This window comes from Pelodiscus sinensis, chromosome 2, assembly GCF_052426305.1.
Source record: "Pelodiscus sinensis isolate ZL-2025 chromosome 2, ASM5242630v1, whole genome shotgun sequence".
NCBI classification, from domain to species: Eukaryota; Metazoa; Chordata; order Testudines; family Trionychidae; genus Pelodiscus; species Pelodiscus sinensis.
The window spans coordinates 152,212,596-152,228,644 of record NC_143053.1 but is presented as its reverse complement, the minus strand read 5'-3'; the positions used below and the strand labels follow the sequence as shown (position 1 = coordinate 152,228,644).

Below are 16,049 nucleotides of genomic sequence, written 5' to 3'. Positions count from 1 at the left end.
GTATGGTATATTTCCAGTTTAACTTTGAATTTCCTTGTTTTTATGGGTTTAATTTAAACCCTCAGGGCTACATGTTAATTGAAGATTAGACACATAACAACCATTTATTGCTAACTGTGGTTGTGCACCCAATTCACGGCGTTCAACACAGAAAATTAACTCCTTCTAATTTCCTTTCTGATTGCTTTACACTAGTTTAAAAAAAAAGTTTAATGAAAATGTCCTGATACTCATTGAGTTACATAAAGGGCTTGATTCTGACAGCAACTTTGCTTTCTGGTGTTATCCAGACATTCACACAAGACAAAAGCAGTTTATTTGGAGCCAATGGGACTAATCACAGACATAAAAAAACCCATCTGTTTAAGTGCTGTGTTGGACTTGGCCAGTATCTTATAGGATGGACTCTTAAGAACCACAAGCTAGGTTTTTATGCACACACATAAGCTTTTTAAGTTTTCCTGATACTCCCCATTATAAGAAACTATTTTCAGTTACTTAAGTTTTGCATGCTATGGGGCTTTCCCTAGCTGAAAATTCCTCAATTTCAGCCAAAATGATTCACCCACTTCTTAGGGAAAAATACAGAATTTTGTTCAGTACTAAACAATTCTGGTGATCCTTTTTTTGATCAGATATTGTGTCCCCTTACTTTGGAAAAGGGACATGAAATTTGGCAATGGTGGCATTTATGTCAGGGACATCCCTTTTGCTGCCCCAGTAAAAAATGAGCAAGAGGAAGGGGGAAGAAGCAGATTTGGATAAGGAGCCTGGCCAGACTAAAACTAGAGGTTGGAGAATGAGAAACTGACTGGAATTGGCTGGACTTTGAGAATGGGTATAGGAACCAGTGTGGGATGGGGCAGGGGGGAGGGAGTGAATATGAGGGGTGTTAGTAGAAGAGCCTGTGCCTGCTAGAAAACACTTCCCTCCAGAGCATGGGATGGAAACCAAGATTCCTGAATCTCACCATTCCTCTGCTGTCAGCAAAGATCCATGAACCCTCTGGCAATCTGTCTCATCCCCTTTTTGTGCTGGACCAAAGAGAGAATGACTTTCTACTATTGCTGTCAGTTACACTGATAGCTCAAGTGGTAGAAGTCTATGTGGTAGATCTGAAGGTTCCAAGCCCTCTGATGATCCTTGTGGGTGGCAACATATCACAGCACATGACAGAACTGTTCTTCAGTTTTCTTATTTTAAAAGCCTAGGAAATTACACACAAACACTAACTAACTAAAAATAAAATGACTGAGCTTATAAATTTAAGCACTAGACATTTGGAAATGCCAGAGCTAAGGTTGGCCTGTAATCTTAATTTGACCACCTTATGCGTATGCATCATGATATAGTCTTTAATTACATAATCATATGCTATTTTTTTTCACAGGGCCCCTGTGTCATCTCGGACCCAGCGGGGGAACTACAGTCATTCAATATTTTCATAGAATTGTAAGACTGCAAGGGACCTCGAGAGTCCAGTCCTCTATATTCAAGGCAGGACTAAATATTATCTAGACCATGCCTGACAGATGTTTGTCTAGCCTGCTCTTAAAAACTTCCAATGATGGAGATTCTACAACCTCCCTAGATAATTTATTTTTCTGATCTTTCCTTGGTTTTTAATACGTAGCCCTGTGCTTTATTTACTGCACACTAATCAAGCCCTGCTCTGAAGACATAATTATTACTTTCCTACTGGACTTTTTCACTGCAGTACTTGAGTGTTTCGCATAGGCTAATTAATTTATTTCCCCAACCATCCAGTGAGAGGAGATATTATTATCACCACTGTACAGATGGGGACCTGAAGCACAAAGATTATGGCCAAAAGTATCCACTATTTTGGGTGCCTAATTTGAGGTTGTCAGGAACTGTTTTTTCAGAGTACCTAGCATTCTAAGCATTATACAATGATAAAATCCATGATTAAATATTATGAATTACTCAAATACTGTCGTCACAAGGACCATTTAAATATCTAGACAATGCATGCTACATTGAACATTTAAGGCAAAATTTGCTTCCACTTCCATGATAAGCCCATACAAATGTCACCTCATTGTAGATACAAATAACAAATATCATTCTCTCTAGTCCAGAACTCCCTGGTCCAGAAAGATTTTAGTTAGCTGGTTGTCCACTTTTCATGGGTGTGGCCAAGTTTCCCACGGTCCCATAAAGTTTGTTTCAGCCACCAGTCCTGGTTCTCAGAGTTCTGTGCTGTTATTTAGCCCTAATTTACCCCTAAATGTCCTCTAACAGCCCAATAAGCAGTGGAAGTGTTGGTAATGCTTCTAGACAATATTGACCTCCCCTCATCCGGAAAATTCTCACGTTCAGAACTGGTCAGATCCCAAGGGTGCTGGATTGGAGAGGTTCAACCTGTACAGCATTTGTGTGTTTAAAGCACAGCTCTCATTGACTTCTGTGCACTCTACAAATTAGGCTCCTGGATCTTAACTCAGGCACCCAGAAAATGATTAGTGACCACTTGTGAAAAGTCTGGGTTAAGTTATTTGTCCGGCATCACTTAGGAACTCTGTGGTAGTAGTAGGAATAGAATCCAATTTTTCAGAACAGCATTCAACTGCCACACCACAAGGCCATCCTTTCCTTTCCTGCACTCCCTTACCCAAGTTTCTATATGTCTTCCAACTTCCTCAACATAGGAGCCAACAGTCCTACAGACAACAGCCTCCTTCATTGTGCAATCCTAATTCATTCAAAGCAGTTCTGACCTTTACACTAAAGGAGGCAGGAGTCCTGTGAAAAAAACAGGATGTGATCATGTAACTAAAGACAGTCCTAATACATATGCACAAAGTGGCTGAGTCATATTGGCAATCTTCATTCTGCCATCTTCTCCCTTTCAATGACTTGCCTTTAGGGACGTGAAAGGTTAATCGACTATCCGATAGGCAAAAGCTTATCAGATAGTCGATACACTAGTTGACTAGTCGCTCCCCCCCCCACTTGCTGCCTCTATCAGAAAGAGGCGGGGGGGGGAGGGGGTTTGAAGAGGAGGGAAGCCCTCAGAGCAACAGCACTGCGTGGAGCCGGGGTCAGCTGGGGACTCCCCAGCTGGTCTCCCGGCTCCATGCCACATTTCAAAGCAGCAACACAACGTAGAGTCAGGGTCAGTGGGGGACTCCCCAGCTGGCCCCCGGCTCCATGCAGTACTGCTGCTTTGAAATGCTGTGGGAAGCAAGGGGCCAGCAGGGGACTCAATCAGTCCCCCGCTGGCCCAGTGCTCCCTGCATCGCTTTCACCTTTGAAGTGTAGCAATGGCCCCCAGGCTGTTGCTACACTTCAAAGGCAAGGCTCTCTTATACACTAATCGAATAGTCGATGCAAATTGTATCGATTATTCGATTAGCCTTTTAATCTAAATTTAACATCCCTACTTGCCTTTGCAACCTTAATATTCTTTGAATATAGTTTGTGTGCATTATCTACAAATAGAGATCCACACATGAATCATATATGTAATGGGGCATGAGAGAGTCTGGTATGTGTGTTAGGTGGCTATATTATGGGTGTTGAATTTCTCATCAGTTATTTTCTGGAGTAGGGGGTGAAAAGTAGCTGCTGTTTTTTGTTTGATGTAATTGCATTTTTAATGTATAATACTGCTGCCTAGAGCCCAATATAGGTATTTTATGCATTATAAATCAAAAGAAATGTTGTTTATATTAGCGAGATATTTCCAAAAATATTTAATCTATGTCTATTTTCACGATCTCCTTGCTAAAGGAGAAAAAATGTATACCTAAGGCCAGTACTGCACATATGTTTTCCAAACAAGAAAACACTCAAATTGGTTTGCCAAATTTGCAAATAAATATGCTCTCAGAGTGAGAACCTGTGAAACAAGTTTTAATTTACAGCAGTACATGTGTGTGTTAAGAGATTAACAAAGTATTGGAAACAGAGGTGTGTTATGTAATTGCTCTCAGTCCCTGCACCACAGAATTGTGAAGCTGTAACAACACGGATATTGGCCCTTTGGCCCTGAACTAACCTGTCCAAGATCTTGATTTACGCACCTATCCAAGTGCTGTGCTGAAGAGGACTGGAATTATATACGTGCTTAAGTTCAGCACAAGCAGTGTCACATTAATGAATCAGTGGCAGGTCTTGAATCAATGGGAATTTTGCTTGACTTGCATTGGAGTAGGAGCAGGGCCCTTTGTAAATGTCACAGTCAGACTTTAATGCAACCACAGACATCTAGATAAATAAAAAGGACAACCACTGTTGCAATGTTAAGAGCATCACCTTGCCGTGCATGAGAAGGCGTATGGTAAGTGTGACATTGAGACCTCCTTCAGTCACTTTTGTGTCCTTCGTGTTCATCCTGGCCCAGTATCTTCAATGCTTGAAAGCAGTTTCTTATTTTTTCACTTAGTCAACCTGAAGAAACAAAAAAGATATCACTTGAATGGCTGAAATTTTTCAATGCTGAAAATATCACACTGCGCAGATCAACTAACACCCCCTCTTTGATTTCTGTTAGTATGGTTTAGCTTGCGAAAATCTTCTTTAATTTTTTATTTTAGTCCCTGAGTATGTCATACTTCATCGAGGAGGCGATAAACTTCCCTTTTCAGTCTTCAAGATTCTGTTGGCTTCATGTGCTCTGAAGTAGAGAGCTACTGAGTGCGGCAGAACTGCAACAACTTATTGAAATATAGTATTTCCTTGAATGGACATATTTGTGTGTGTGTGTGTGTGTGTGTGTGTGTATACGTTGTCATTTTTGTTTTATCTGGGAAATGGAGACATTTGCATTCCTCTCCCTTTTCCTCGCTGTCACCATCCCATTCTTTCTTGCTGTTGCAGAATAGAGGATTTTATGTTCCCTATGGTTAGCTGAGCCGTAAACACTGATCCCTACCAGCAACAGCAGATGACACATTAGCAAAGACATCTGAGTAATGAAGAGCCACTTGCTGCAGTAAATCTGGGCACTGTCTGGCTTTGTTTTTGTCTAAGAAGCCCAGAGGTGGCTCTGTCTCTCCAAGGCGAAAGCTCAACTTCAATCCTAAATGGAAGAAGGATGTTTCTTAATTCCTGATGACAAATGGCAGATTTTCAGTCATTCACAAAGTCATAAATATCCTGACATGCTAATGAAAGCAGCAAGGACTGGCCTTGAAGGGATAAACAAGCATCTATTATGAATTTATTAATGCAAGGGCATTTATCATTACAAATTAAAATGGGGGGGAAAGGATACATGTTACCAAGGACAGACAATCCTCACATAAAGAAGGCTGAAAGCTTTCTTGGAGACTGTTTAGTAACCTTTGCCCATCTTAGGCCCATCTTAAAGAAAATGGAATCCTTAAAGTCACACTCAGAGAAGAACATTATTTTCAGAATGGTCAAAAAAGGCACTTCATCCCTACAACCAGTTCTGTGAGACCTAACCGCATAGAATAAATGGGTCCTCTCTGTTCCCTTGATTACTAGGGCCAGTTGTTCCAAGATCAGTTAACCTAGTATGGGACCAGCACATGTCAGTAAAAAGCTAGCATGTACCACAGTGTCAGTGAACTTGGACTTCTGACTAAGCCCTGCGAGAAGACACACTAACCAACAGGAGTATAGTAGAAAATCTGATCGTGGCTTTGATACTCCAGCAGCCCCTCCTTTAGATTATTATTTTTATTTACACTGCTCCTTTCATTATCATGGCATCTCCCAGCCTGAGAAAAACAGAGGAGAGATCAATAGAAAAAATTGCCAAAGGGGCTGGGGACCACAAACTCCTGTCTGTACCATTGACACACCTTCAGTAAGTCAGTTTGGCCCAGCTCCTAAAAAGGTGTTTCAATAGGAGTAAGGTGCCTTTGAGGAGTGGGGCTTTTGTGATAGTCAATCATTGCAAGCCTCTAATGAATAACAGTGAGCTTCTGACATTACCATTGGAGAAACACACCAAAGAAATGTGGTGGTGGCCTTTTGTAGAGTGCTGTTGATTCACAGGTGAGTTCAGGAATGTTGTGACTAAGGCTGGCTGAAAATGTGCCATCAAAAAAAATTTGGGGGGGGGAGGAAGGGAAGGTCACAAAACAGAAAGCCGGAAAACTTTGTGTGTGTGTGTGTGTGTGTGTGTGTGTGTGCATTTTAGAAGAAAAGTAAAAAATGTCTGCTGCAAATGCCAACAGACTCCTCATCTCTTGTTTTCACCAGGAAAAAATAAACAAGCAATCCAACCAGCTCAAATATACAACTGGGCTTTTATGTGTGTGGAGTGGTGTGACGCCAACTCTAGATCTGACATCCAGCACTTAGGGTATGTCTACACTACAAAGTTAGTTCGAACTAACGGATGTTAGTTCGAACTAACTTTCATAGGCGCTACACTAGCGCTCCGCTAGTTCGAATTTAATTCGAACTAACGGAGTGCTTAGTTCGAACTAGGTAATCCTCATTCCACGAGGATTAAGCCTAGTTTGAACTTACTAGTTCGAATTAAGGGCTGTGTAGCCCCTTAATTCGAACTAGTGGGAGGCTAGCCCTTCCCAGCTTGCCCTGGTGGCCACTCTGGCCAACACCAGGCAAACTCTACTGCCCCCCTCCCGGCCCCGGACCCCTTAAAGGGCCACGGGCTGGCTACACAGTTTGTGCCAGTTTCAAGGCTGCCAGCACCCAGCCAGCAGACCCTGCACCTGACACCCCATGAGCCAGCCACCCGATGCCCCCCAGCCCTCCCCCTCTTCCCAGGACCAGCCTGGCGGCTCCCAGGACCCTGCCCGGGGCTGCAAAAGGCAGGCGCCCACGTGGTCTAGTGCGGAGATCGTGGACCTCATTGAGGTTTGGGGGGAAGCCTCCAATGTCCACGATCTCCACACTAGCCACAGGAACGCGGCAGTCTATGGCCGCATGGCTGCCAGCCTGGCCGCCAGGGGCCACCAGCGCAGCCGGGAGCAGGTGCGCTGCAAAATCAAGGACCTGCGGCAGTCCTACTCCCGGGCCTGCCTGCTAGGGGCCGACCCGGAGGCCTGCCCCCACTTCCAGGCTCTGGACCGCCTCCTGGGGGCTCATGCCGTCCCTGCCTCCCGGGACGTGATAGACCCCGGGGCAGAGGGACTGCTCCAGGAGACGGAGGAAGAGGAGGAGGGCTCTGAGAGCCAGGAGCCTGCCGGCAGCCTGCCCAGGACCCGGGACCCCTGAGGCACCCCACAGAGCTGCTTGCCTGTGTCGTCCGAGGCCGGGGAGGCGTCCACCTGTGAGTACCATCATGCTCCCCTTATGTGTACGAGGGGCTGAGGTGAGAGGGAGCCCCGGGACCATGCGCCTGGGCCTTGCCCACCACGGAGCAGCAGCTGGGGATACTGCAGGGGCCCTGGCCTTGCAGAGGGGAGCTGGGTTTCACACACCTGGGCCCTTGGGGTAATTGACCGCTGGTCTTGTTTCACCACAGCCGCAGCACCTGGGCCTGCAGGGCGCACCACCCCGCCTGCAGCAGCCGCCCGTGCCCGGGCAAGCAGGAGAGCCAGGAACCAGGAGGAGTACCAGAGGCGGCACCTCCGGTTCCTGGAGCAACAGCTCCGTCTCCAGGACCACTGGGTCCAGGAGGACCTGAGGCTGCGCCGGAGGAGCTTGGAGGCACTGGAGGAGCAGGGCCGTGCCCTGTGAGGCCACCTTCAGAGCCTGCTCGACCGCTTCCCAATTCCTCCTGCTCCCCCTCCTGCTCCCCCTCCTGCACCCCCTGCTCCTCCTCCTCCTCCCCCTGCTCCCTCCACACCCCCCTTCCCTCCTTCCCCACCCTCCACAACCATTCCCCACCGACGACCCCGGACCCGCAGTGTTGCGAGACAGGAGAGGCAGCCGGACCCTTTAAGCACGAGCCTCAGATAGCCTCAGACAGCAGACACACAAAGCAACTACTGACCTTATGCCCTGCCAGAACCAGTTTCAGCCGCCCTTAAATGCGCCCCTGCATCCAATCAGTGTGGACGCCCTAGTTCGAATTAGCAAAACGCTAATTCAAACTAGTTTTTAGTTCTAGATGCCTTAGTTCGAATTAGCTTAGTTCGAATTAACTAATTCGAACTAAGTTAGTTCGAATTAGTGCTGTAGGGTAGACGTACCCTCAGTCTTGTGGAAGCAGAAGAGACAGTTGGGTGAGGGCCAGGTGTGAGAGAGGAAGGCACTAGGTAGTGGAAAGAGGATGGCATGAGGAGAGAATGATTCCAAAAAGGAGATGCCCTTACCAAATAGTAAACATATGAGAGCATTCACAGACTTAACATGAAAATAGAATGGTGACTGCCTTATTAGGTCATTAGCAACAGTCTCAGGTGTAGTGAGTCCAGTGACCCAGTAAAGCATATTAACAGCTGAGTACAATGAGTCCAGGAAGTATTTTTTAATTATGTGGATCTTTCTGTTTGAAAGAGACACTTGGGGTGTGTCTAGACTACATGCCTCCTTCGACGGAGGCATGTAGATTAGCCAGATCGGAAGAGGGAAATGAAGCCGCGATTAAAATAATCGCGGCTTCATTTAAATTTAAATGGCTGCCCCGATCTGCCGATCAGCTGTTTGTCGGCAGATCGGGGCAGTCTGGACGCGATGCGCCGACAAAGAAGCCTTTCTTCATCGGCACAGGTAAACCTGGTTTCACGAGGCATGCCTGTGCCGATGAAGAAAGGCTTCTTTGTCGGCGCGTCGCGTCCAGACTGCCCCGATCTGCCGACAAACAGCTGATCGGCAGATCGGGGCAGCCATTTAAATTTAAATGAAGCCGCGATTATTTTAATCGCGGCTTCATTTCCCTCTTCCGATCTGGCTAATCTACATGCCTCCGTCGAAGGAGGCATGTAGTCTAGACACACCCTTAGAATGAAACTTGCTGCATTTTATAATTTTTGTTCAATGAAAGTAACATTTATTGTGGGTATACAATTGGGCTTTATGGGTGTGGAATGTGTGACCCGGCCTGATGGGATAGGATGAGTGCAGTTTTATACCACTCCAATGTATCCTCCCATCCAGGTGCTTATATGGCCTTATTGCTGCAGCTTTGGAGCAAGCCCCAAGTATTTTAACATCAAAATGATTTCTCTCTCCCTTTTCTGTCCAAACTGACAGGTTAAACAGCTTGGTTGTGTCTAGACAGGCCAGTTTTTCCAGAAAATCAGCCACTTTTCCGGAAAAACTTGCCAGCTGTCTATACTGGCCACTTGAATTTCCGCAAAAGCACTGACTTCCTACAGTAAGAAATCAGTACTTTTTGCGGAAATACTATGCTGCTCCCGTTCAGGCAAGAGTCCCTTTTGCGCAACACTTTTGTGCAAAAGGGCCAGTGTAGACAGCTCAGATTTGTTTTCCACAAAAAAGCCCCGATCACGAAAATGGCGATCGGGGCTTTTTTGTGGAAAAGTGCGTCTAGATTGGCCACGGATGCTTTTCCGCAAAAAGTGCTTTTGCGGAAAAGCATCCGTGCCAATCTAGACGCTCTGTTCCGAAAATGCTTTTAACAGAAAACCTTTCCGTTAAAAGCATTTCCGGAAAATCATGCCAGTCTAGACACAGCCCTTGATTATTTTATAGGATTTGTGGTTTGTGTATGTGTGTGAGTAAAAATGGACTACGGTAAAGCTAATTCAAATGAATGAGTTGGCATTTATTTACTTGTCTGTGGTGAAGTTGGAGGTTAGGCTGAAATCTAACAGAAGTGAGTTTCAGTCTAGATCCGGCTTCTGTGAAATTTCTGCCTGCCGCACTTTACAGTTTCTTTCCAGGGGTCAACAGTTTCCCGAATCCAGTGGAATGTAGCAGTCATAAGGCTGTGGAGGAATAAGTGGGGTCACAGGCCAATTACATGGATTGCTGTGAATATCAAGGTGGATATTTTGAATTGTACCCCATTTCCTATGGCAAGCCAGTACCGAGAGTACAGAACTGGGGGAGAGGGGTGACATACTCATAGTGCCCTTTGTTGCTACACAGCCTGGTCTCTGAGTTTTGTATTATCCAGAACTTTAGCAGGGTACGTGGCTTCACTATTAGATATTAATGTGTGTCAATAATAAATCCCAGAGAAAATAAATACATGGATAACCCTGGCCAGGTCTGCCTCCTGCAGGGCTCCTAAGAGCTGTTAATTTTGGGTAGAACCCTATTATTACCTCATGGTAAAAAGTGGAAATTCATCCTCTAAGATAGAAACCTGACTCCCAACTCATGGAATTTCTGATTCCCTATGCACCTTATTCTGACATTAAGGACATTCAGCCCAATAAAAAGGGTCTTTTCTATATAATTTATTCAATATATATTTCCATAACAATGTCACATGTAATACACTTCAACCACTACTTTCTACATATGAGGTGTCTGTTTTTAAGCATGGAATTGCCGTAATTGTGGCTAGCCCAATTTGTTAACATTTGAAAATAGATTAACAATGAGCAATAAGCCATCACAATAATACAAAGAAAAAAATCCTGACGTATTCCACTGGATTACACTAAGCTACAGAACCAAGTACATGCTGAAAAGGCAGCTCCAGAAGACAAATGTAGAGAGGTTAGAAATTCATGCAACATCCAACCCAGTGAGGAAGGCAAGATCCTACCACAGAGGAACTGATACCAATCTGTGAAAGGCTCTTTTTCTAGGTCATCATGATCATGCTTGCTTGAAGCAAGGATGTATAGGGAATTCTCTGAGAGAAAAGAAAGGACCGGGTATCTCCCACAGCAGCGCAACTGTGCCAGCTGGAAAGATGTCTGTTTCCTGTAAAAGCTTCATCACTTGCAGGAATAAAAAATACCCACTGTGTTTTACTGCCATTTCAGATCACTATAACAGCTGCTTTGAAGTAACATTTACAGGTTTAATATTTCGGTTCTCACTTACCAGCTCTCTTGTAATAAGTAAAATCTTTGGTATTGTAGGAACATTTAGTCAACTACAGGACTATACAGAAAATAAATTCTCAGATCTTTGTTTGAAACCTGTTTTAAAAAATCATGATAAATGACTCCTTTATGGGCAGTCAATACTCAAAATAAAGAGCCAAATACTTGCCAAGAATTTAGCCATTCTAATCAATATCTCCAGGACTGATTTTAAACAAGCAGAATCCTTAAAACTCAAAAGCTAGTTTGTCACCTAAATGATGAAGTGCTCAAAAGTGAAGAAAAATAAAATATTATATTTATTAAAGATTTCAAAGTGCAAGCTCTGAAATGGAACAATTGATCTTGTTTTACTGCTGAGAATCTATTGCTAAATGGAAAATTGCCCATTTGCTAATTATATGTAACCATGATACCCCCAAAAGAGCAAAACAGAACTCTTAAATAAATTTTTTTTTTTATTGCTGTTACACAGCTGTTGAGTGAAATACCATCTGGTGCCAAATTTTATTCACCTTAACTACTTAAGAGACCCAGTGAAGGGTGGTTCAGGGACCAAATCTTATCAACTCCATAGATCCCTGCTTTGTTTAGAATATAACACCAGAAGCCATAACAGGAAAATGTGGCAGCTGATAGTGACTTTACTCCCGTGTGGTCTTTTTCTGAAATCGCTGGGCAGATTCTGTGCTGCATCCAACTTGGTAAGCATAACAGCCCTTACTTTAGTGCTGCAAAAGCTATGTCTGGTTTCTGTTGCACATCCATTATAAAGCCTCTGTTTTCAAGAGGTTGCTGTAAAAAAAAGTACAAGCTTGGCACTAAAAGATTAATACATGGAGATGAATTTATTTGATCTGATTAAAACCACAATCCATTTAAAAGTATCTCAGTTCTGCAGGCCAAATTGTGACCACTGCTGTCCATGGGTAGACCCATTGACTTTTATGGCATTCCATAGGGGCAACAAAAAGCAACATTTGGTCCTATAATTTTTATACCAAATGAGGGAAAATGGGGATGGAAGCAAAGCAACAAGAGCCTGTTCTCACCAATGATCCTTTGGCTCCTCTGAAGGATTTTGAAGAGGGATTGATGAATGAATGATATTTTTCAATGAGGAAATGTCTAATGTTTACTGCAGAGCTCAGCATTACTCTGGTCTTAGTTAACATCTTCATTGGTGATATGGAAAAGGGTGTTAGCAGCACATTAGCGAAATCTGCTGATTACACAAAATTGGAAGGCTTTCCACACACCAGCAAAGGCAAGGCAAGAATATAAAAGAAGATGGAGATGAGAAATGTGGGCAGAAACCAACAGCAAGAGATTCATCCTGAAGAAATGTAAGCTAATACATGAGGGGAAAAGGTATTTGTACCAGTGGGCAGAGAAACCTGGAAAGCGGTCAGACCATAAAAGACCTAGGGATAGGTAAGTGGACAGCAAGTTAGAGGTTGAGATGTCACATCATGAAGCACAGAGATTAAAATAGGCCCTCTTTATAGGGATCTGATGCACCTGTTCCTGGAATTTTATGTTTAGTTCTGGGTACTCCATTACCCGACAGATTGAACACTGGAGTGAGTTCATGAGAGAGCAATAAAATATAATCAGGGCGAGACTGATGTACATGAAAAATTATAAAAACAAAAATGTTTAACTTGGTTAAGCAACAAAATAAGGAGACACATACAACTACTGAAAAACAAACATCTGGGAAGGAGAAGAATTAACTGGGAGTCGTACAACAGGGTTGGTTGATGTGGGAGGAGGTAATAACTAGGAATTATAGGAAGCAGCTAAAGAGAAAGTTTAGGCTGAATTTCTGGAAAACTCTTGTTGACACTGTATTCTCCTAATTGAGTAATATTTGGCAAGTAGAAGTGGCAGGAGCCTGCTCATCCATAAAATGGACTGGATTTAGCACTGTCATGGCCAGACCCAATGCCCAGTGAAGTCAAAAGAAGCTTTTAATGTCAAGAAATTGGGTCAGGGTCTAAAAGGGACATGAGCTGGTCAGGAACCAGAATTTCTGCTTCCTTGAGATATCTGTGTTTTTTTCCAAATTGGTATGAAAAAAAAAACACATTTCAAAATATCCCACATAATAAAACTTTGGAACATTTCTTTATTTTGAGTCAATCCAAGTGCTTTTAATTTGACAAAACTGAAATGTTCCCTTTTGATTTTGTCTTATTATAAAATAATATTTCACAACAAAAATCATTAGAAAATGAAAATGAAACATTACAATAAGGTCGGACCTTTTCCAAAATGCTTTGTTTTGATTTTTTAAAGGAAATATTACCAAAATGTACATCTTCCTGCAGGACATTTCTATTTTGACAAATTGGAATTTTCTAGTGGGAAAAAGGTTCCACTAGAAAATTTTCATCCAGCTCTATTTGAGACTAATCTTGTGTTGTGTAATCTTGGCAGGAGAATGGATTTAGATGAGTTAATGAGGTGGATTTTTTTTCTATCTCTAATTTCTAGGACTTTTTAGATTTCCTGGCTTTTTTTCCCCGTTTTTGTCAGAACATTATCTTTACTTAGGAAGACTGATTTTTTTTCTTTTGTCAATGAATAAGTTAACTTGGTAGGGAAAAGAAAGGTCATACAGTATTCAAGAAGACACAAAGCTTGTTTTCTTTTTTTTTTCCCAGTGCGCTGTATTGAAATCTGAAAAGCCCCATTTCAAATTCTGCACTCTGCAATTGCACATGTAATAATAGGACACACTGGCCTTTGATACAATTCTCTTCAGGGAACAAAAGCTTCCTTTGGCAAAACTACAGCCACTGCTTGTTGTAGGTTACACATGTCTCTCCAGTCAAGCATGATTAATAACTGTTTAAAAAAATGCTCATGACCCATGGCAAGTATTCTTTCAACTATAATGCCAGCATTATAGGCTCTGAATCTCAGTAATTTTAAAATGTGCTTCTACAATGGAACTATAATTTAATTACTTTTTCTTCAGCCTGTTCCATTTTGTTTCATCACTTTGATTGCACCATGTGCCTGGCAGCTTATGGAAGGCTTGCATCTGCCTCCAGGATTATTTCACTGGCTGATTTTGACATCTGTTTCTGAAAATGACTTTATTTGCAATGGCATAAAGAATAATCAGACTTGTTTAATCCAGATAAATTGGGAAAGAAAGAGAGAGAGAGAGAGAGAGAGTTGGAGGGAAGAAAGAGACAGAGGAGAGAGAGAAAACAAATCTCTACCAAACATTTCAGAGGATGTCAAAATAATCTGAGCTGCTCCTGTGGGTCTGACAAAGCAGTTATCTGATGGATATGATACATGAAAATAGGAGTCACTAAGTCGGCTCCTTTTATTGTTCGGGTGGAGCTTGCAGATGGGATACATAATGCATTGTAGCGCAAGCTGCATTAGTTTAATGTAATTTTCATCCCAAAGAACTACATTTGCAACACCATCCTCTGAGACCATAAAGTAATTTGCAATGATCAGTAACACCAGCTAAAAATTTCTACATTACATCAGCTCAATTCAAGAGCCAGTGTGGCTGACTTTTTTTTTTCTCAAAATGCTGCTGTAAGAATGTCTATTGCACGCAGAATTATGTTGTACACTACCAAGCAGAAAGTTTAACAATAATTTAAAAGGGCTGTTACAAAGCATGAGCCAGATCACCTGTAGATTGGAAGGGCAGGCACATGAAATACCTGGTGCCACTTTTTCACATGGCAATTTTCAGGATATACAATATGAATTACCATTTGGTGATTTCAGTTTATATCACGATTACAGTATTATCCAGTTAACATTCCATGCAAATTATAATTCAGATTTTTCAAAGCTCTTCCTAAAGTCAAATATTTTACCTGCTCCTTCTTACTGCACATATTAATTTTGCAAACATCCACTAGATGATTAGAACCAATACACATTGGTTAAGTAGGAAAATGCCCTAGGAGCGCAGTTTCCATGCAATGAAAGGAGAATATATTTTGAAAATGCCACTGAACTTCTTTTAGAGGCCAGGGTCATTGAGATTCAAAGTGGTGGACCTGAAAGTCAACAAAGATGACATTATTCATCTCCCCTCCTCCCCCAAGTGCTCTGTTTCACAGCTGAACCACTTTTTCACCCTCTATTTCAATTGCTTAAAGTTTATGTCATCGTAGCTCCTGCTCTCTCTCCATCCCTTGTCTGACTCTTTGAAGCTGCAACCATGCTGCATTTGAAGCTGTGTCAGCAATGGCTAGGCTGCAATGGCCAACCTCTGCCATTTTGGACAGCAATGTTTTTCTGTGACTTGTTACAGTCCGCCCTCCCAGGCAGTTTGATGCTACATCCTAGTGTAAGAAGAATTTATCTTTCTCATGAAATAAAATATCCTTTTCCCCAAAGGCAATGGAAAGGGTCTCATAAGCAATAGCTGTGTATAAAGTAGGCAAGTTAAAGACTAGTCGACTAGTCAACTATTCGATAAGCATCTGTCGACTAGTTGATTTCCCTGCCACCCCCTTGCTGTCCCTATGAGATAGAGGCAGCAAGGGAGGGGAGGGGTACTTCAAAGTGGCAGCACCGCACAACTGTGCAGTGGCTGCCCCTTTGAAACTCTGCCTCCGTGCGTTTCAAAGGGGCAGTGGAGCCCGACTGACCTTGGGCTCTGCACAGAATGCAGCATAACATGAAGCCCGGGATCAGTGGGGGACTCTGAATCCCTCGCTGACCCCGGGCCCCATGGCTTTGAAATGCACAAGAGCCCTTGCTGGGGACTCTTGTGCATTTCAAAGCAGGCACCCTCGTGCAGCCCGGAGTCAGCTGGACTTCCTGCTGGGCCTGGGCTGTGCACGGAGTTCCACATTCCACCTTTGAAATGTACAAGAGCCGAACAGGGGTTTGTGTACATTTCAAAGGAGGAATGTGGAAGTGCCTATCAACTAGTTGAATAGTTGAAGGAAATTCCATCGACAAGTCGACTAATCAATTAACTGCATTTTAACATCCGTAGAATAGTCAGTTGTTGATATAATAGTTTCCAGTGTAGTGTGGGCAGGGGGTTAAATGGTTGTCTTGAGTATGAGGCATTTTCTCTCTCACTGTACATAGTCATCCTGCTCCCCTGACTCTTGCAAGCAGTCCCATCAAATTCAGTGAACTTCTCTCAGGAATCCCCTGGGT

At 43.1% G+C, this 16,049-nt stretch overlaps 1 protein-coding gene across 10 annotated transcripts in view; it reads right to left on the bottom strand.

Moving 5' to 3' along the window:
- The window catches only part of LOC102455363 (poly(rC)-binding protein 3-like), a 693,079-nt gene that overhangs the window by 67,450 nt on the left and 609,580 nt on the right, over positions 1-16,049 (bottom strand). For all 10 annotated transcript variants that reach the window (XM_075921612.2, XM_089776482.1, XM_075921617.2 and 7 more), the window contains one exon: positions 4,282-4,416. In XM_075921612.2, coding sequence (XP_075777727.1) covers positions 4,282-4,359 — 78 coding nt within the window. In that variant the 5' untranslated portion in view covers positions 4,360-4,416. The remainder of the gene's footprint in view (positions 1-4,281; positions 4,417-16,049) is intronic.